The sequence below is a fragment of the Leopardus geoffroyi genome, chromosome E2 (assembly GCF_018350155.1).
Source record: "Leopardus geoffroyi isolate Oge1 chromosome E2, O.geoffroyi_Oge1_pat1.0, whole genome shotgun sequence".
NCBI classification, from domain to species: domain Eukaryota; kingdom Metazoa; phylum Chordata; class Mammalia; order Carnivora; family Felidae; genus Leopardus; species Leopardus geoffroyi.
In genome coordinates this window covers 5,076,447-5,099,104 of record NC_059335.1, presented here as the reverse complement: position 1 = coordinate 5,099,104, position 22,658 = coordinate 5,076,447, and the positions used below count along the sequence as shown (strand labels likewise).

At 39.8% G+C, this 22,658-nt stretch overlaps 2 protein-coding genes across 2 annotated transcripts in view; one reads left to right on the top strand and one right to left on the bottom strand.

The window, feature by feature from the left end:
• The window catches only part of LOC123578631 (zinc finger protein 420-like), an 82,170-nt gene that overhangs the window by 28,372 nt on the left and 31,140 nt on the right, over positions 1-22,658 (top strand). The window lies entirely within an intron of this gene.
• Positions 21,187-22,065, bottom strand: LOC123578435 (putative protein ZNF720). Its single transcript, XM_045441317.1, has 3 exons — positions 22,045-22,065; positions 21,802-21,946; positions 21,187-21,305 (listed from the first exon to the last, which is right to left on the bottom strand). Exons 1-3 carry the CDS (start codon positions 22,063-22,065, stop codon positions 21,187-21,189), a joined length of 285 nt encoding a protein of 94 aa, XP_045297273.1.

Genomic DNA, 22,658 nt, shown 5'->3' with positions numbered 1-22,658 from the left:
AGAATTTGGTCATCCACTTTTATTTCTCCTCCTTCTAGTCACCATGCCAAACATATTCTTGGAAATAGTTGCCTCTTTTACCCAGTAATGCAGGTACAACTGCTTCTGAATGCAATGTTGCATTTCTTAGCTTGGAGACTATAAATTCCATAGCCTTTAAAAATATCAAGTTTTCCCTGTCCTTTTAATAATTCCCACAGCTTCATGCTACAGGATGTCTTGTGTTTTCAACTCAGGTTTCTTCCCAAAATCTGACTAAAATGAGCATGGACACAAAGTTTAGTTGCACTTTGGTATTTTCCCAAAAGAATTCACTTATACAGAACAGCCTTCAGAAGACATGTGCCCATTAGTACAGGCACGTTAGGAGAGGAGAGATGAGACAGAGCACACGTCAGGGCAAGCGGTTTGAGAAGCTCTCACAGAAATTACTGTTCTTCATGTATCTCCTGGGCTGATCAGCCAATGAGGACTCCAGACTCCTAAGATGTTCCTATTCACTTTTCCACTCAGCTACGCACACTCTCCCCTCTCCGATGTCCTACCTGTCCTCCAGCAATTTACCTTTATCTCCATTTTGATAAAGAGAAATTAGCCTTCCTAAGTCTGCATCTTACTATGAACACCTAGGAGGAGCATGATTTGGAGAGTAAGTTAGCTTTCATTATAGACAACTTCTTAACAAAATGGTTTAACCTATACATGTACATGTGGATTGGTATCTACTTTGTTTTCTCTTTTTTCTCTTCAAGTATACTTGACTCACAATGTTACATCAGTTCGATGTACAGCTTTGTCATTTGACAACTCTACGTGGTTAATTATGCTCACCACAAGCGAGCTACCATCTGTCATCATACACTGCTGTTATAATACCACTGAATGTATTCCCTGTGTTGTATCTTTTATCACCATGACTTATTAATTCCCTAACGGGAAGCCTATCCTTCGCTATCCCATTTACCCATTTTGCCCATTCTCCCTCTCTGTTCCACCATGGTAACCAGATGTTTCTGCTTTTGTTGTCCTTTCTTCCCATTTGTAACAATGTACATAGACCTAGAATGTATTCTGCTATGTAACATAAGTCAAAGAATGAATAATATGTGATATCACATAAATGTACTAATAAATAACAAAACAAATGCACGAACAAGAGGAGAAGCCAACACATGAATATCTACTTTGTTTGATAAAGACCATGGATATCTCAAGACCTATTAAAATTGCATGATTCCACACATTCCATAAGGTAACAAGCTGGTCTGTAACTATTTTCCAATCCTGGCTGAAGATAGGAGACTCCTAGATCAAGATCTAAGAATTGTATGGCTCATGACAGCAAACACCATAAACATCTTGATCACTCTAATATCACCTGTCAGCCCCCACCCCCAACTCCTACAGGTAGATGCTGCACATACCATGGGTTTGTGAGACCCTGGGCATAGGAAAACCCGGTATCTTCAAGGAATATCTAGCTCCTTCCAACCAGGTACCATAGAGCTAATCTGAATGCTCTGGAAATCACCCAAAATGCACATTGTAGCACAAGGGATACACTCCTAACCACTCTACAAAGATACCAAAATTTGTGCATCCAAAATCATGGCAGACGTCGTTTAGTCCAAAAGCTATCACTGTGGTTTAGATTCCTTTAGAGACAGTGATGAATGAGTTGTCTATACTCGTGTTTGGCACTAAAGTCTGTAGAACTTAACCATTCTGCTATGGAAATAGAGGAATAAGCATTCATGTCAGCAAGGAGGCACCTTGTACGTTTTTGAGTTCAAAACTGATATTGAGAATGTAGTCTCGTGAGATTTGTAATCACTACTAGAGGCAGAAAAAGAGAACTAACAGAAGTCTCTTCCAAGATGACACTGATGTTAATCTATGTGAAGAAATTACTTGTTCAAGCAAATGAAGAGAGCACGCTAGAACATTTTCAGAATACACTGCAATTTGTTAGCCACGTTGGAGGAAAAAAAAATAAAGATAGAAAATCTCTGACCGTACATAAACCACATAACATGGTTATTTTGAATACATTTCTGATTGAAATTGTAAAGATAATGATATGCTTTGAAAAAGAAAAATTTTGTGCCTGTGGTCTCTATATAAGAGAGGATTTCTAAAAAAGATTTTAAAAAACCCACTAGCCAACAAAAGGAATTACAGAGGACCAACATTTTTTTTTTTTTTCAACGTTTATTCATTTTTGGGACAGAGAGAGACAGAGCATGAACGGGGAGGGGCAGAGAGAGAGGGAGACACAGAATCGGAAACAGGCTCCAGGCTCTGAGCCATCAGCCCAGAGCCTGACGCGGGGCTCGAACTCATGGACCGCGAGATCGTGACCTGGCTGAAGTCGGACGCCTAACCGACTGCGCCACCCAGGCGCCCCAAGAGGACCAACATTTATGTTTCTTGATGTCAGGGGCTTACAGATATGTGATCAGTTTGTGAAATTCCATTGAGATGTTCCTTTATGATATGCACATGTGACTTCATTGAGAACAACAAACTCCTCATCAAAAAATAGAAGTCAATAGATAAGTATCAATGTACACACAATGACACATTGAAATTAAATGTAGAAAGTAATGTCACACCGTGACTAGATTTTAAAGGCTTGCTTCAAAAAAGGGATGTTTTTATTTCTACCTAAAGTAATATGTTGCTGAGTACACAATGCCCATAGAAATAGAATGATACGTAGATCTATTTTCTGAATGTGAATACAGGAAAACACAACAAACAAATAATAAGTAGATAAGGTGTAAGGAAAAAGCAAACATGGTAAATCCAAACCCCAATATTTTCAGTAGAATATGAAACATAAATAAACAATATGTTCCTGGTAACACAAAACCTTGCTTGAAGATACTGCATTGAAAATTTCCTAGAACTATACCTAAAAGAGGATGATAAAATTGGAAAAATAAACAAAAAACAAAACAAACTATGTAGTCATAACCAATCAAACAAGCAGCAAGGCAATATATCATATAGAATAATCTTTAAAAGGAAGGAGTTTGTCCCCGTATTATTACTGTTCTTTTTCAATATCAAGTTACACTCTTTCAATATTCTACTCCATGGATAACAAACAATCTTCGTGTATGTGTGCATATTTATACACACACATACATTTGTATTAAGCATACAAATATAAATACATGTATACATGGAAACCTTTCTTTTCTTAGCTCATAAGACATAAAAACATTCGTCATAAAGGAGTGACATCACAAAAACGGTGACAGAGCTAGTTCCCACTCAGTACTTTTCAGAGTAAGCTCAGCTGCCAACTATTCACATTAGACATCACTGGGGAAATCTCAATACCCAAAATAACAGGTATTGAAAAGAAATTCTTGTCCTTCCATTGAACCAATGCGAAATGTGAGTAGAATATGCTACCCTACTTTATTTTATTGGTTTCTACAACTGATAGATATCCTCTTCCCACTCAGGTCCGAATGGGTGTAAGGACAGCCCAGGCTGTGAAACATCACAGGGACATCTAGCCTAAAAACTGGGTAAGCTGTTTACAGCAGAGATATGCTCAGTGCCAGTGACTGGTGACCAGCTTCCCAAGGAATCAGTGCTCTGAACATGGTTCAGAGCATAGACTAGACTCAACACAGGGCTGAGTGGATGTGAAGGAGGTCTCTGCCAGCTGTGGGTCAGGATCCTTGGAAGGTCACCCATCAACAATGGATGAGACCTATGTTGGGCTTATATACCTGGGATGCCAGTGCTTTGAGGAACTACCCACATGCCTTGCTGGTTCTATTAGTGTCCAGTAGCCTTTTGCATCTTTAACACCAACTCTGTCATGTGACATCTTCAAGCTATGCCCACAATGTTCCCCACTCCATCAACCTCCACAAAACTGGGCCTGGGAAAGTGCAGTTATCTATGGCATCCAACAGCATCTGCTCCACAGTACCACTAGAAAATTGCTTAATCATGAGTAAAGAATCTGACATCCCTCGATCCCAGAAAACCACCAGGCTGGTTCCCAAGTTCCCTTCTAGGTCACATTTGTTCATCACAAGAATTGTCCTATGACCTTGCAGTGATCAAAGGGAGCTTCTTGTCAGAGCTTTCATCACATTTCAGGAGTTTTCCATATTTGTTTTTGTAGGATCTATCTTCCTCTCAAAGCATACTATCCTCATGTTTTATCTGTCCTCATAACTCTCTCCATACCAGTTGCCTGAAGTAATCCTGTAGACAATTGATTGTTTTCCTGTTCCTTCCATTCAAGTGGTGATAAGATTGTACTGAAATATTAGAGATGGCTCAATTGATCCAATTAGCAACCACTTCCCATTATATTGAAAAATTCTAGAGGTGCCTGGGTGGTTCAGTCAGTTTAGCACCTGACTTCAGCTCATGATCTCATGGTTTGTGAGTTTGAGCCCTGCATCAGGTTAGGTGCTGACAGTGCAAATCCTGCTTGGGGTTCTCTCTCTTCCCTACTCTGTCCCTTCTCCATTCTCTCTTTTTGTCTCCCTAAGATGACGAAATAAACTTAAATTTTTTTGAAAACTATAAGTTACTAAGAAACAAGAAGAGCCTGCATGGATTTCATGGCAGGGGGAGAATCTATCTAACACAGGAAAGGAAAGTTGTGATGGCTACATCATTGGAATGGAGATGAGGAGACAGACAAACCGGAGCAGATTTGGAAAGAAAATGAGTAAAATTTATCCTTCTATAATTCAGAGTCACTTGTGCAGCCTAGGTCAGATGTCCTTCCCCATAAGAAGAATTTATGCCAATGCTTCAGCCTAGATGTTTTTTTTAACCTCTTATCTTGGGCTGCATCATCACTCTTAACAGAATACTGTTTTCTTCCTATATTTAGAACATCTACTAAGCCCTCAGCACTGTGCATGGTTGTTTCCTTCAAATAAAGGTGAACACAACCCATGACTCATGAATCTCCAAGTTTTCACCTCATCAATTTTTTTTTCACAAAAGTGAGTATCTTGGATGATGAGGTCACTCCCAAGAAGGGAAAGGAATAGTAACTAAAGAAATCTTGATGCTAGGGGCGCCTGGGTGGCGCAGTCGGTTAAGCGTCCGACTTCAGCCAGGTCACGATCTCGCGGTCCGTGAGTTCGAGCCCCGCGTCGGGCTCTGGGCTGATGGCTCAGAGCCTGGAGCCTGTTTCCGATTCTGTGTCTCCCTCTCTCTCTGCCCCTCCCCCGTTCATGCTCTGTCTCTCTCTGTCCCAAAAATAAATAAATGTTGAAAAAAAAAATTAAAAAAAAAAAAAGAAATCTTATTCAGTGTTCCTCTCCCATTGAGTAGGAAGGAAATGTATCAAATAAATTACATGGAATTTAATATACTCCCTGTAGAATTACTCCGTATTCAAATTAACATTTGAACACCATGTCATTTCATGCAAGAGAATCTTAAAATCCCTGTGCCACTCATAGAAGCAAAAGTTCATGAACATTGGAACGTGGAAATAGAATACATTCTACAAGAATATTAACCAGGTAGACAAGACAGGATTTGCATGGGGAGATTCTCAAACCAAGATACGCAGAGATTTAGGAGACATAAATTCATCACCAAAAATGTAGAGAAGTATTCCTGTTTTTATAAATCCATAACATTTTTGGTTGTCAGGAAATTATCAGTTTTGAGATTTAAAATATTCTCATTTGAAAAAATATTCCCATTCCTTCTGAAGATCTTGGTTTGCATACACATGCATTCTTCTTCCTTATTAGTACTGCTATTCCAAAATCCATCTTTAGCTAACATAATATATTGCATTCTGTGCATTTCAAAACTGTGAAAATCTGGGTTCAATATGTTCACAAAAACTACACAGACACAAAAAAAAACAGAACAAAATATATAGGTTAAGACTTCAAATAGTGACCAAGAATCTGTAGAGAGGTCTTAGATTTGTAGTGAATTTGTTTAATTAGCAGTTGTTAAGTAGAACCGCTGTGCATTATTTTGTGAGCCAAGGATCAATAAACAAAAAAAACAATTTACTACTCATAGGCCATGGAGGATGTGTACAATATGTCATGAGGGGCAAGATGTAGAGGTTAAGGTTGAGTGCAGGCAGAGAGAATGTCAGGAACTGGGCAGATGCCTTTTTGGGGGCGCATGGTTGGAGGACTGTGGAGCTCCTGGGCTAAGTCTAGAATGTACAGTTGACCTCAAAATCAGTGGAGAATGGCAGATGCTCTCTGCAGGGGTCCTCTCCAAAGGATGTGCAAGGTGAATGAATATACTGAGAGTGGACACTCTTATACAAATGATTAGAGAATTCCTATCAGGAGCTTCTGTTTGCTTGTGACTGTGGGGCTCTTATCTAGTGAGTTTGCTACTGGGTGGAGCTAGAGTCAGTTCAAACCCACCTCCTGCAGCCAGCCTGTTTATACAAAGTGGATTGCAAGGCAGCAGTATCAGGGAATAGTTCAGCTACATTATCGATAATACTCTTATATGATCCTTATTAAAAGCTCCTAATGCCCCATCACTTACAAAAAGGAAGGTATAATATGTAAACTTTGGGAAAATTAAGTTCAAATAATTTGAGGTTTAAGGCCACTAGGCAAAGAGATCATTCGTGATAGCATCCCACTGCTGAAACAAGTACCAATGACTCTTGAATAATACAGGGGTTCAGTGTACCCACCACCCACGCAGTTGAAAATCCGTGTACAAGTTTGACTCCCCAACACATCGATTTAATAGCCTACTACTGAGAAGAAAAGTAGTCAATGAAAATATACTTCACATTTTATAGGTGTTCATTATGGTATTCCTACCATCAAGGAAACTCATCAAAAGAAAATATTAGGGAAATCAAAAGGAAGAGTACATACATTTACACTACTGTACTATAAATAAATCTTCCTGTAAGTTGGACTCACACAGTTCAAACCCATGTTGTACAAGGGCCAAGTGTACTTTGTGTTCCTGTTTACCTGCAACCTTGATGAAGATGGGGCAGGCTAAGGTTGCAGCAGGACACCACTACTTTCATTATAAATCAGAGTTAACATCTTAAAATCCATTCTGGCTTATTAATGAAGAGATATTAATTTCAAATGTACTCTTAAGAAACCACTGCAAAATCACTGTATGATCCTTGGTCAAAATGCACATTAAAGTCTTTCAAGAGCCATTCTTTTTCCCCATATGTATTGATTTGTGAGTTGTACTTTCCATGATGTTCGAATTAAGGCTGATTATTGAGTAAAAGTAGATTGATAATCATCTTTCATCCCTTTACAGAAGACTTAGCTATACTTTCCTCAGATATCTGAAAATCTCTTTATTTGAACTACATAACTAATATTCTTCATTTATAATAAATGCTATTATAAAGATACACTCAGATCTTTATGAGCTGCTACTGTATTTTTTCTATACACTAACTGGCAAAACATTTAAATTCAGAATGTTTCTGCCTCACTTGAATGCAAAGAACAATGCCCTGAACACTTCTTGGTGAGTGATATCATTGTTACATATCAATCCCAAAAAGCATCCCCATGTAGACTTCCTTCACATTTAGTACCAAACAGTGTTCTTTTTCTTTTTTCTTTTGCTATCATTTGCTTCAGGTATTTTTTTTTTTTATAAAGTTTATTGTCAAATTGGTTTCCATACAACACCCAGTGCTCATCCCAAAAGGTGCCCTCCTCAATACCCATCACCCACCCTCCCACCCCCATCAACCCTCAGTTTGTTCTCAGTTTTGTTTTTTTTTTTTAATTTTTTTTTCAATGTTTATTTCTTTTTGGACAGAGAGAGACAGAGCACGAACGAGGGAGGGGCAGAGAGAGAGGGAGACACAGAATCAGAAACAGGCTCCAGGCTCTGAGCCATCAGCCAAGAGCCCGACGCGGGGCTCGAACTCACGGACCGCGAGATCGTGACCTGGCTGAAGTTGGACGCTTAACCGACTGCGCCACCCAGGCGCCCCAGTTTGTTCTCAGTTTTTAAGAGTCTCTTATGCTTTGGCTCTCTCCCACTCTAAGCTCTTTTTTTGTTTTCCTTCCCATCCCCCATGGACTTCTGTTAAGTTTCTCAGGATCCACATATGAGTGAAACCATATGGTATCTGTCTTTCTCTGTGTGGCTTATTTCACTTAGCATCACACTCTCCAGTTCCATCCATGTTGCTACAAAGGGCCATATTTCATTCTGTCTCCTTGCCACGTAGTACTCCATTGTGTATATAAACCACATTTTTTTTTTATCCATTCATCAGTTGATGGACATTTAGGCTCTTTCCATAATTTGGCTATTGTTGAGAGTGCTGCTATAAACATTGGGGTACAAGTGCCCCTATGCATCAGTACTCCTGTATTCCTTCGGTAAATTCCTAGCAGTGCTATTGCTGGGTCATAGGGTAGGTCTATTTTTAATTTTTTTAGGAAACTCCACACTGTATTCCAGAGTGGCTGCACCAATTTGCATTCCCACCAACAGTGCAAGAGGGTTCCTGTTTCTCCACATCCTCTCCAGCATCTATAGTCTCCTGATTTGTTCATTTTGGCCACTCTGGCTGGCATGAGGTGATATCTGAGTGTGGTTTTGATTTGTATTTCCCTGATGAGGAGCGACGTTGAGCATCTTTTCACGTGCCTGTTGGCCATCTGGATGTCTTCTTTAGAGAAGTGTCTATTCATGTTTTCTGCCCGTTTACTCACTGGGTTATTTGTTTTTTGGGTGTGGAGTTTGGTGAGCTCTTTATAGATTCTGGGTACTAGCCCTTTGTCTGATATGTCATTTGAAAATATCTTTTCCCATTCCGTTGGTTGCCTTTTAGTTTTGTTGGTTGTTTCCTTTGCTGTGCAGAAGCTTCTTATCTTCATAAGGTCCCAGTAGTTCATTTTTACTTTTAATTCCCTTGCCTTTGGGGATGTGTCAAGTAAGAAATTGCTACAGCTGAGGTCAGAGAGGTTTTTTTCCTGCTTTCTCCTCTAGGGTTTTGATGGTTTCCTGTCTCACATTCAGGTCCTTCATCCATTTTGAGTTTATTTTTGTGAATGGTGTGAGAAAGTGGTCTAGTTTCAACCTTCTGCACGTTGCTGTCCAGTTCTCCCAGCACCATTTGTTAAAGAGACTGTCTTTCTTCCATTGGATATTCTTTCCTGCTTTGTCAAAGATTAGTTGGCCCTACTTTTGTGGGTCTAGTTCTGGGGTTTCCATTCTATTCCATTGGTCTATGTGTCTGTTTTTGTGCCAATACCATGCTGTCTTGATGATGACAGCTTTGTAGTAGACGCTAAAGTCTGGGATTGTGATGCCTCCCGCTTTGGTCTTCTTCTTCAAAATTACTTTGGCTATTCGGGGCCTTTTGTGGTTCCATATGAGTTTTAGGATTGCTTGTTCTAGTTTCGAGAAGAATGCTGGTGCAATTTTGATTGGGATTGCATTGAATGTTTAGATAGCTTTGGGTAGTATTGACATTTTGACAATATTTATTCTTCCAATCCATGAGCAGGGAATGTCTTTCCATTTCTTTATATCTTTTTCCATTACCTTCATAAGCTTTCTATAGTTTTTAGCATACAGATCGTTTACATCTTTGGTTAGATTTATTCCTAGGTATTTTATGCTTCTTGGAGCAATTGTGAATGGGATCAGTTTCTCTATTTGTCTTTCTGTTGCTTCATTGTTAGTGTATAAGAATGCAACTGATTTCTGTACATGGATTTTGTATCCTGCAACTTTGCTGAATTCATGTATCAGTTCTAGCAGACTTCTGGTGGAGTCTATTGGATTTTCCATGTATAATGTCATGTCATCTGCAAAAAGCGAAAGCTTGACTTCATCTTTGCCAATTTTGATGCCTTTGATTTCCTTTTGTTGTCTGATTGCTGATGCTAGAACTTCCAGCACTATGTTAAACAACAGCGGTGAGAGTGGACATCCCTGTCGTGTTCCTGATCTTAGGGGGAAAGCTCTCAGTTTTTCCCCATTGAGGATGATGTTAGCTGTGCGCTTTTCATAAATGGTTTTTATGATGTTTAAGTATGTTCCTTCTATCCCGACTTTCTCATGGGTTTTTATTAAGCAAGCGTGCTGAATTTTGTCAAATACTTTTTTCTGAATCGACTGACAGGAACATATGGTTCTTTTCTTTTATTAATGTGATGTATCATGTTTATTGATTTGCGAATGTTGAACCAGCCGTGCAGCCCAGGAATGAATTCTGCTTGACCATGGTGAATAACCCTTTTTATATGCTGTTGAATTAGATTTGCTAGTATCTTATTTAGAATTGTTGCATCCATATTCATCAGGGATATTGGCCTGTAGTTCTTTTTACTGGGTCTCTGTCTGGTTTAGGAATCAAAGTAATACTGGCTTCATAGAATGAGTCTGGAAGTTTTCCTTCCCTCTCTATTTTTTGGAATAGCTTCAGAAGGATAGATACTATCTCTGCTTTAAACGTCTGGTAGAACTCCCCTTGGAAGCCATCTGGTCCTGGACTCTTATTTGTTGGGAAATTTTTGATGACTGATTCAATTTCTTTGCTGGTTATGGGTCTGTTCAAGCTTTCTATTTCCTCCTGATTGAGTTTTGGAAGCATGTGAGTGTTTAGGAATTTGTCCATTTCTTCCAGGTTGTCCAGTTTGTTGGCATATAATTTTTCATATTATTCCCTGATAATTGTTTGTATCTCTGAGGGATTGGTTGTAATAATTCCATTTTCATTCATGATTTTATCTGTTTGGGTCATCTCCCTTTTCTTTTGAGAAGCCTGGCTAGAGGTTTATCAATTTTGTTTATTTTTTCAAAAAACCAACTCTTGGATTCATTGATCTGCTCTACAGTTTTTTTAGAGTCTATATTGTTTATTACTGCTCTGATCTTTAATATTTCTCTTCTTCTGCTGGATTTAGGCTATCTTTGCTGTTCTGCTTCTATTTCCTTTAGGTGTGCTTCTAGATTTTGTATTTGGGATTTTTCTTGTTTCTTGAGATAGGCCTGGATTGCAATGTATTTTCCTCTCAGGACTGCCTTCGCTGCATCCCAAAGCGTTTGGATTGTTGTATTTTCATTTTCATATATTTGTTTCATGTTCATATATGTTTCCATATATTTTTTTTATTATATGAAATTTATTGTCAAATTGGTTTCCATACAACACCCAGTGCTCATCCCAAAAGGTGCCCTCCTCAATACCCATCACCCACCCTCACCTCCATATATTTTTAAATTTCTTCTCTAATTGCCTGGTTGACCCATTCATTCTTTAGTAGGGTGTTCTTTAACCTCCATGCTTTTGGAGGTTTTCCAGACTTTTTCTTGTGGTTGATTTCAAGCTTCATAGCATTGCGGTCTGAGAGTAGGCATGGTATGATTTCAATTCTTGTATACTTATGAAGGGCTGTTTTGTGACCCAGTATGCGATCTATCTTGGAGAATGTTCCATGTGCACTTGAGAAGAAAGTATATTCTGTTGCTTTGGAATGCAGAGTTCTAAATATATCTGTCAAGTCCATCTGATCCAATGTATCATTCAGGGCCCTTGTTTCCTTATTGACCGTTAGTCTAGACGAGCTATCCATTTCTGTAACTGGAGTGTTAAAGTCCCCTGCAATTACCACATTCTTATCAATAAGGTTGCTTATGTTTGTGATGAATTGTTTTATATATTTGGGGGCTCCTGTATTCGGCGCATAGACATTTATAATTGTTAGCTCTTCCTGATGGGTAGACCCTGTGATTATTATATAATGCCCTTTTTCATCTCTTGTTACAGCCTTTAATTTAAAGTCTAGTTTGTCTGATATAAGTATGGCTACTCCAGCTTTCTTTTGACTTCCAGTGGCATGATAAATAGTTCTCCATCCCCTTACTCTCAATCTAAAGGTGTCCTCAGGTCTAAAAGGAGTCTCTTGTAGACAGCAAATAGATGGGTCTTGTTTTTTTATCCATTCTGATACCCTATGTCTTTTGGTTGGTGGGGCATTTAGTCCATTTATGTTCAGTGTTATTATAGAAAGACATGGGTTTAGAGTCACTGTGATGTCTATAGGTTTCATGCTTGTAGCGATGTCTCTGGTACTTTGTCTCACAGGATCCCCCTTAGGATCTCTGGTAGGGCTGGTTTAGTGGTGACGAATTCCTTCAGTTTTTGTTTTTTTGGGAAGACCTTTATCTCTACTATTCTCAATGGCAGACTTGCTGGATAAAGGATTCTCGGCTGCATATTTTTTCTGTTCATCACATTGAAGATTTCCTGCCATTCCTTTCTTGCCTGCCAAGTTTCAGTAGAGAGATCAGTCACGAGTCTTATAGGTCTCCCTTTATATGTTAGAGCACGTTTATCCCTAGCTGCTTTCAGAATTTTCTCTTTATCCTTGTATTTTGCCAGTTTCACTATGATATGTTGTGCAGAAGATCGATTCAAGTTACGTCTGAAGGGAGTTCTCTGTGCCTCTTGGATTTCAGTGCCTTTTTCCTTCCCCAGATCTGGGAAGTTCTCAGCTATTATTTCTTCAAGTACACCTTCAGCACCTTTCCCTCTCTCTCCCTCCTCTGGAATACCAATTATGCCTATATTATTTCTCTTTAGTGCATCACTTAGTTCTCTAATTTTCCCCTCATGCTCCTGGATTTTTTTATCTTTCTCTCAGCTTCTTCTTTTTCCATAATTTTATCTTCTAGTTCACCTGTTCTCTCCTCTGCCTCTTCAATCCGAGCCGTAGTTGTCTCCATTTTATTTTGCAGCTCATTAATAGCATTTTTTAGCTCCTCCTGGCTGTTCCTTAGTCCCTTGATCTCTGTAGCAATAGATTCTCTGCTGTCTTTTATACTGTTTTCAAGCCCAGAGATTAATTTTATGAGTATTATTCTAAATTCACTTTCTGTTATATTGTTTAAATCATTTTTGATCAGTTCGTTAGCTGTTGTTATTTTCTGGACGTTTTTCTGAGGGGAATTCTTCTGTTTCGTCATATTGGGTAGTCCCTGGAGTGGTGCGGGACTACGGGGCACTTCCCCTGTGCTGTCTTGAATAACTTGCGTTGGTGGGCGGGGCCGCAGTCATACCTGATGTCTGCCCCCAGCCCACCGCTGGGGCCACAGTCAGACTGGTGTGGCCTTCTCTTCCCTCTCCTAGTGGTGGGATTCACTGTGGGGTGGCATGGCCTGTCTGGGCTACTTGCACACACACTGCCAGGTTTGTGGTGCTGGGGATCTGGCGTATTAGCTGGGGTGGATTGGCAAGGTGCACAGGGGCGGGAGGGGCAGGCTCAGCTCGCTTTTCCTTTGGAGTTCTCCTTCCGGAGGGTCCTGTGGCACTGGGAGGGAGTCAGACCCACTGGAGGGATGGATCCGCAGAAGCACAGCATTGGGTGTTTGTGCGGTACAAGCAAGTTCCCAGGCAGGAACTGGTTCCCTTTGGGATTTTGGCTGGGGGATGGGCGAGGGAGATGGCACTGGCCAGCGCCTTTGTTCCCCACCAAGCTGAGCTCTGTCATCCGGGGCTCAACAACTCTCCCTCCCATTGTCCTCCAGCCCTCCCGTTCTCTGAGCAGAGCTGTTAGCTTATAACCTTCCAGATGTCAAGTCCCGCTTGCTGTGGGGACACACTCCATCCGGCCCCTCCGCTTTTGCCAGCCAGACTCGGGGGCTCTGCTTGGCCGGTGGGCTGCCCCTCTGCCCCGGCTCCCTTCCGCCAGTCCGTGGAGCGCACACTGCCTTTTCGCCCTTCCTACCCTCTTCCTCGTCTGCGCTTGGCTCCAGAGACTCCGTTCTGCTAGTCTTCTGGCGGTTTTCTGGGTTATTTAGGCAGGTGTAGGTGGAATCTAAGTGATCAGCAGGATGCGCGGTGAGCCCAGCATCCTCCTACGCTGCCATCTTCTCAGGTCCCTAACAGTGTTCTTAATCTTCCAAGTAAAAGTAGGTCAGCATGAATTTCCATCATAAAAGAGCCCCTTGTGTCTGTGAGACAACAGTCAAATCATTTTGCATGACATAAGCAATAAAGCCATAGCATGAGATGATCTATGAGTAAAACTAATAAAATATGCCATGCAGGGGCACCTGGGTGGCTCAGTCAGTTGAGCGTCTGACTTCGGCCTAGGTCATGATCTTGCCATTTGTGAGTTCAAGCCCCGCATCTGGCTCTGTGCTGACAGCTCCGAGCCTGGAGCCTGCTTCAGATTCTGTGCCTCCCTTTCTCTCTCTGCCCGTCCCCTGCTCACACTCTGTTTCTCTCTGTCTCAAAAGTAAATAAACATTAAAAAATTTTTTTAAAAAATTGATAAAATATGACATGCAAAAAAACCACACAAAAAACCTCAGATATGGTCAAGAGAAAAAAAGAGAATAATTATCCTTCTCCAGATGTCCATTACCCCTTGATCCTTTCAGGCATCTTCAAAATATAGCTGACCATTCAAGAACATGGGTCTAAACAGTGTGCATCCATTTAGACAGAGATTATTTTAAATATAAACCCAATGAACTACTGTATATATGTTTTCATTATAGGTTCCTTAATCTTTTGTTTTCTCAAGCTTACTTACTTATAACAATACCATTTATAATACGGACAACAAAGAAATGAATGGGGTGATTCACTGGCAATGTTCTAGCTATTTTCATGGAAAAGTAGGTATGGATTTAAGCTCTGGAGACTCAAGAGATACCCACAGATTTTCCATCGGGGGAGGGGTTGGTTAGGGCCCCATATGCTCACACTGATGTAAGTGTTCTCGGTGTTTAAACTTTGGGTTTTCCTCTAAATAAACACTGTGATTTAGAATCATGTGTGAAAAGTGGTATTGACTTATTGCTTCCTGCTGTGAATTCTGACTTTCTTAGATTTGCCTTTTCATTCCATAGTTTGCCAAATGTCTACATCTGTAAAGTGTTTATCCTTTATAAAGACACTGGTATTTACTGAAGTGTATGTTAAAACCAAAAGTCCTTCCTCATTCATTACATTTCTAGGGTTCCCATCCAGTATATTTTCTCTGATGTTAAGTAAGGGTTCAGTTCAGGTCAAGACTGCCAATATTCTTGACATTTGTAAGTCATCTCCCCAGGACGTATTATCTCATGTTGAATAGTTTTGCTTACAAACTAAATGCTTCATCACATCCTTTGTATTTGTAGGGTTTCATTCAGTGTGCTCTCCCTGAGGTTCAGAAAGTTTGTAGTTGGGCTTAACAATTTTGCTCATATTTAAATATTTTTATTTAGCCTTCTCCCCAATATGTATTTCCTTAAGTTGTAAGTTTTGAGTGGTAAGGACTTTGTCTCAGTGTATAAATTTGTTAGATTTCTTCCCATTATGAAATCTCTGTTGAGTGAGCTTTGAATACTAGTTAAAAGCTGTCCCAGAGTTACTACATTTTTAAAAATTCTTTTTGCAGTGTTTTAATCCATGTAGGTATGCAACTATCATAATTTAAAGGATACTGCTTAGTGCTTAGTAATTAATTAGACTGTAAGAAAAAACTCTACCACAAAATTACATCTCTAAGTGATCAGGGTCCTCAGAATCTCTACATTTTTAAGTCTTCTCTCTAGTCAGGATACAATGATGTACAAGAAGATTCGAGCTTACATAGAAGACTTTCTCACATTTCTTACTTTTATACTGGTTCTCTGGAGATGGAGTTCTCTCATGCTTATTAGCATTTCACCCTCAATTCATGTTTTCCCCACACTCATTGCTTTTGTAACTTCTGTCTCCATTATAAACACCTCAGTAATTACGGAAGCTAGAGTCCTCAACTAAAGGCCTTTGTAACCAACACACACATAAACAGTTGTCCCAAATCAAGTGTTGTATTGTAACTACTGAACAGTGATGTTTGGATAAAACCCTCCTGTGTTTATCAAAATCAGAGCCTTGGGAACAGGGGGATTATGTGTTGGTGGAAGAATAATGAGACCTCCAAGCAGGACTTCTCAAATCAATCACATTTAGAATTTTTATCTCCCCTTTCAAATATTTAACTCACAGAATTGTTTCAGTGAGTGGTTAATCCAATTTTATATTTGGAATATTTTCAGTATGGGCTAAGTGACTTTTCAGAATTTCCAAATGTCTTTCCAGAGAATATTTATCTTTAAAAACTGGATTTTTGACTTTTGCTCCAAAGACATTGTTCTCCAAATATAATGAGTTAAGGTGAGGTTTTCCCCAGAAGGTTTTTTATCCTTGATCTCTTCTAGCAGTAGCATTTCATTACCAGTAATTGTGCCTGTTTGGTTATATCCATCATAGTAAACATTCTGCATTTCCCTACACCCCATCACCTTCCTCATCATCCCTTAAGTTTAACTACTCAGGGCCACACTGTCTACTTTTTCCCATATCACTGTACCAAAGGACTCTTCTTGGTTGTCGACCAACAAGCCTAGGGTGTTACGGGAAGACACAACTAAAAGATACAAAAGAAGTCATCACACTTACTACATTGCATATATGTAAGTATGCTAATGTGCAAAAGTAATATCCATGATAGGACATCAGTAGAATGAAGAAATAGGAAGCACCAGGACTTTGCTCCTTCTTGGAGACACAAATAGACCAAAGGACTTTTTCACGACTCCAGAAGCACATTAGGAGAATACAGCACACCCAGGCAAGTACAAAGGAAGAAGAGCCACAGTGAAAAGACAAAGAACGTTTAGGACACTTGCCTACAACAGATGCCCACTCTCCCTGACACTCCAAGGCAACACAGTGACAAAAGTCTTCCCTCTGTCGAGGAGAGAAACAAATGTATGTTCAACGATCTGGTTTCTTTGTTGTCTTGAGGGACTTGTTTCTGTCATGCATGGCATGGGAAGCAGAAGGAATGAGAGCACCCTCTGGATACACTATAGTGGGTGCTCAGACAAAAGGTGAGCATTTGTTCAAACACTGGAGAGACTACAGAGCTGAAGAACAAGAGGGGAAGGTATCACGGTCTCCAAAGAGTAACTACACTTTTTAACTCTAGCAGTTACAGAAATTCAGACATGACAAATGCCCAGAACATGTGTCACTGTACCTAGAATTACTGTATTTTTGTGTTCCTCTGTACAAACCAAGTCCATAATCCTGGGCCCAGAGGCTGTTATTTTCACTTTTGTGTTTTGTTTTCATTGTTTTTGCGGGTTTTTGTTTCTTTGCTTTTTAATTTCCAAATGTCAACCAAAGATATAAAAGGATGCAAAGAAATAGGATTTTGTGTTCCAATTGGAGGAACAAAATACATCTCCAAAAGTGGCCCTAAATTAATCAAGTACTATTAATTGACTGACAAGGAATTCCAAATAACCGTCATAAAGATGCTCATGGAGGAAGAAGAAAAATAGGTAGGTAACTAAATGATAGCAGGATAACTATTCATGATCAAAATGTAAAGCCAAGGAAACAGAACATATCACCAACAATGAACAAGAAATTGGGAGATAAAGAGTACAATTGCTGTATTTAAAAATACACTAAGGGGCCAACAACAGACTTGATCAAGTAGAAGAAACAATCAGACAACCTCAAGTACTCTTGTGTTCAATTACCTGCTAAGAATCAAAGGACAGGGTCTAGGGACTCATGGGACACCAACAAGCCATCCAATATGTATATTAAGGGAACCGCTGAGGAGAGGGGAGGGAAAGGGGGAAGAGCATTGAAATGAAGAGCTCAAGTCTTGTGTGTGGAAAGAAGAGACAAATGTAACAAGCGCAGCGAATTCACAGCAGGGTAAATGTCAAGACGTGAACACGATGACACCTTATAATTAACCTATCAAAACTCACAGGCGAGAAGAGAAATTTGAACCAGCATGGCAAAAGCCACTCATCTCGTCCAAGAGAGCTCCTGTAAGCTCAGTGGGATGATTAGCAGATCTTATAGGAAGAAGCGCACGGGCCCATGTATTCAGGTATTGAAAGTTCAAAACATACCCACTGAGAACACCGTACCTGGCCAAACTGTTTTTCATGAATGTAGAAATGGAGACTTTCCCAAGTAAGAACCCCTCTAAGTTTCCAAGTAGACCTCTCCTACAAGAAACATTAAAGGAGGTCCTTCTGGTTGAAATAATAGGATTCTAAACAATAACTAAAACCACATGAGAACAAAAAGCCCTCTGCTTAATGTAAAAATTTCTACAATTGGGGAGCCTGGGCGACTCAGTTGGTTAAGTGACTGACTTTGGCTCAGGTCAGGATCTCAAGGTCCATGAGTTTACCCCCACATTGGGTTCTGTGCTGACGGTCAGAGTCTGCAGTCTGCTTCGGTTCTGTGTCTCTGTCTCTCTGCCTCTCCCCCATTTGCAATCTCTGTCTTTGTCTCAAAAATAAAAACTCACTAAAAATTTATAAAAAATACACAAATCTGTCATGTTGTAATGAGGTAGCACAAGTCACTTTAGTTTCTGCAACAGTATCTTTTTCACTGACAGTATAAAAAATCAGCGGTGCCTGGGTGGTTCAGTATGGTAAGCAACAGACTTCAGCTCAGGTCATGATCTCACAGGTTATGAGTTTGAGCCCCACATCAGGTTCTGTTTTGTCAGCACAGAGCCTACTTCTGATCCTCTATCCCCACCTCTCTCTGCCCCTTCCCTGCCGATTGTCTCTAAATAAACAAATTAAAAAAAAAAGAGTACAAAAATCATAAATCTAGTTAAGTACATATTAAAAGACAGAAATTGTGTTATCAGTAATTTAAGGTGGGTGCAGGGGTGGAGGTGATATGTAGAATAATTTTGTATGCAATTGAGAATATCAGTTTAAAATGTGTTTGTATACCTTCAAGGTGTGTTATGTAATCTCTATGTAAACCACAGACAAAATACTACAGAAGATGGAAAAGTTGAAGAGAACGGTACCAAATCATGTCATGGGTATAAGACCACAAATAAGGATAAAAAAAAAATCTAAATTTGATACAGAGGTACAGAATATGTGTGTGTGTAAATATACACACATACATACATGAGAGAGAGGGAAAGCAGGAGAAGGGCAGAAGGAGAGAAGGAGGGAGGAAGCGTGCGCGCGCGTGCGAGAGAGAATCCCAAGGGCATTCCATTCTCAGCTCATAACCTAACATGGGGCTCAATCTCATGACCGTGAGTTCATGACCTGAGCCAAAATCAAGACTCAGATCCTTAACAGACTGAGTCACCCAGGCACCTTGGAGGTATAGAATGTTGAAAAATGACTTTCAATGCACAAAAGTAATTCTCTCACGCAAGAAGAATATAAGGTCACCAATAAATACATGATGAAATTATTTATCTGTTATGATGACTCACCAAGACATTAGTTGTCTATTATTATGACAATTCACTTAGACATGATAAAACATTTACTGACCACTAACCAAGAAAGAAAGAAGATGAATACCAAAGTATGTGTGGGTCATATTTATACCAAGAAATGCATACATAAATGTATTGGTAAAGGGCTTGGTTGATTCATAATTGACTTAAACTCACATTGTCTTAAAATGCACTCGATGAACATTGTCATCCTGTAACAAGATACACAGGTAAATGAAACTACAACCACTCGTGGGAAAAGTCCCATACAAAAGAAAGTACATTATTATAGAATGCAAAACCAGAATAAGACAAAATTTAACCGCAGTCTACATATAAATAAATAGATTAATCCTTTCAAAGGAAACCTACTATATAACTATAATTTGAACTGTGACTACGTACCCATGAAAAAGGAGCATTGGGATTGTTGGCATGTCTTCATTGACAGTAAACCAGGAAAGGTATTTTTTTTATATCAAGCATAAAATGCTCTAATGAAAAATTTTACAAATGAGCACTTAAAACACATTAAAAATGTATTATTTTCTTAATATATTCCTCCTCTTACACAGAGTGTAAGGGTATAATCCATTGTTTAGAACCAAGCTGACTAGCACAAAACTTTCCTTTCTAAATCAACAAACACTGCCAAAGTTGGAAAATATCCTGACAATCACTTTATAAACAAATCAATATTTGAGATGAAATTCAGATACGTTCTGAGAAAGTAGAAGAATAATCTTGTGATTAACTTTTTTGTGAAGTAAAATTACATTTATGAACAATCCTTTTTTATATGGAATTTCTTCTTTAAATGTATATTTATTATTGAGAGAGAGAGAGAGAGAGCGCACACGGGCAAAGGAGGGGCAAAGGGAGAAGGGACAGGTGATCTAGAGCAGGCTCCACACGGACAGCAGACAGCCCCATGCTAGGCTCTAATTCCCCAACTGTGAGATCATGAACTGAGCCAAAGTCCAATGCTCAATCGACTGAGCCATTCAGGCACCCACTAACTCATTTCTTATACGGCACATACCCATATCATATAAAACTTTTGATTCAAAAAATTTCGAGATGTGTCTCATATACAAATTATTTGAAAGTACAAACACCTATGAAAAAGTCACAGGAACTTCCTACTAAAAGTATAAAATGATGCAATTACTAGGAAATAAGGTAAACATTGAGACTTTATTATAGGCTGTGAGATCTAACTTCTAAATGATATAGCTGCTTTATGGCATCAATATGCAAACATGCTAGGAGACACAGAGATGTGTTAAATTATTTCATCATTGAGCAATGGAACACACAGAGTGGAAATGTCAAGTGTTGGTTAATACAAAGACAAGTGAAATTTTGGTGTGAAATAAAGGATTAGATTTTCTCATTTGAGGGAGGTGTTCTGTGATCTCATGAAATTACTGAGCCTCAGTTGTGTACAATTAAGATAAAATCCTCTGGAACTTTGGAAAGCATAAACCAGAAAACATGTGATCTCTGTCTCCAATGTTCCCCACATTTCTGCATCAAAACCCAATATGCCCACTGCTACCTTGACACACTTGTCACAAGAAGCAAAACAGAATTCAGAAATGGCTTAGCATAGAGTTCCTCAGAAATACAGAGAGATCCTGTAGGGCTCTCACAGCAATGGAGAAGCTCTCAGATTATGGAGGTCCTCACCGGGGATGTGGTGGACCTTCACTGGAGCTGAAGGAGAATCCTTGGAGAATCAAGGAACATGATGTGTTAGAGAGCAGATGTCCCTCTGTGAGAGGGAAAGACATCAAACTCGGCTTCACAAATGAAATTCCATTCAAGGAGAGCTACCTGAACAAATTTTAAGATCAATTTCCTCCTTCACATTTGGACCTCACGTGTGTCATGTGCTTCGCTCCCACCTACCTGAGTGTGAGGCTACTGTCTCCTTTCTCTTCACACCCCACAGCTCCTCCTCTTGCTCCAAAACGATGACCAGGTCTGGTTTTGATACAATGAGACCTGTTTATCAGAAGAAAGGAATAGAAATACTGCTGGAGATTCTACCTTTCAACTCAGTATTGTACTCAGCAGACAAGAGAGGACATTGAAGAATTCTAACAAATGATTTCTCAAACACTCTTGTGCAACAAAGAGCCCCTTAAACATGCAGGAGGAGTTTCAAATATTCACATCATGACCAGCCTTCCAAATACTACCAATACAATAAGCAGTAAAAGTTGGAGTTTAAGATGTGGGCCATACCGTCTTTTGCCACTCAATGTTTAGAATTGCCATCAATCTACAGAAATGGTGATGGCATCTTAAAAAAGGGAGGCTGAAGCTGAAAAGGAAACCTCATGAAGATACTTCTCTACATCTACAAATCCCCATTTCCTTCCTTGCTGCAGGGATCTGAATCCCAGTCATACAAAGAGCAAACTTCCAAGAGACAGTCTTCAAAGGAACGAACAAAACCCGAGCTGGGTTTGGGAAATCTCGAAGGAGATATCCTCACCCAAGAAGAGGAGGTGTCCATAGGTCTCTAACATCACATCCCTGTGCAGCTCCCGCTGACTGTGGTTCAAGCATCCCCATTCCTCCTGAGAGAATTCTATGGGCACATCCCTGAAGGTCAGGAGTCCCTGAAATGAATACAACAGTCATCCAGTGGCCATTGGCAGTGTTCATAATGGTACCTAAGATGAAAGGGAAATGAATGTCATCAGCTAGACTATAAGAACTGACGTTCACCGCTTACCTGCTTGTACCCAATGACCATACTCCCTCATTTTACTTAACCTCTTTCTTCTACTTCTGGAAAAACACCCTGTGGACACAGTCTCCTGTCATGGAAACAGAAAACATTCAACAAAATGGAATGACCGCCCCAAGGAAGAGCTTGGGCAGGCCACGTTGAGCTTAACCCCTATGCAGATGGATGATGGAGTGAACTCAGGGAGGACAGTTACCTTGACCTCCTTGTAATAGCAAAATCTCCACCCAAGGGGGAAAACAAACCTTACGTAACACACAGCATATGTATGGAAGTGTCCTCTAAGGCACTTGTGCCACCTTATGCCCAGTTTGGGTAAAATGACAAGACTCCACTTCCTAATTGTCCATCGCCCACCCCCCTTGCTCTGTGAGTCTCTCCTTTGGAGGTTATTCCCTCTGATCTCCTTATTGGCTGAAATCAAGCTTCCTGTGTGTGACAACCCCAGCTGCTGCACTATGACTCTATTATATTTCAGGATGAAGACACACAAATATGTCAATTTTTTTATTCTTGTTTTCATTTTCTGAAAATATAAAGCAATAAATAAAAGAGTATTTCTGTGACAAGACTGTGGAGGAAAATAAAAATTTATTTTG

What these genes read in the sequence shown, in the direction of transcription:
- LOC123578435 (XM_045441317.1), bottom strand. Translation starts at nt 22,065, where the DNA reads ATGGTCATTGGGTACAAGCAG. An exon ending in TGGTCATTGGGTACAAGCAG is followed by an intron (nt 21,947 to 22,044) that starts GTAAGCGGTGAA and finishes GCCACTGGATGA; the next exon opens with CTGTTGTATTCATTTCAGGG. An exon ending in TGGACACCTCCTCTTCTTGG is followed by an intron (nt 21,306 to 21,801) that starts GTGAGGATATCT and finishes TCTGATAAACAG; the next exon opens with GTCTCATTGTATCAAAACCA.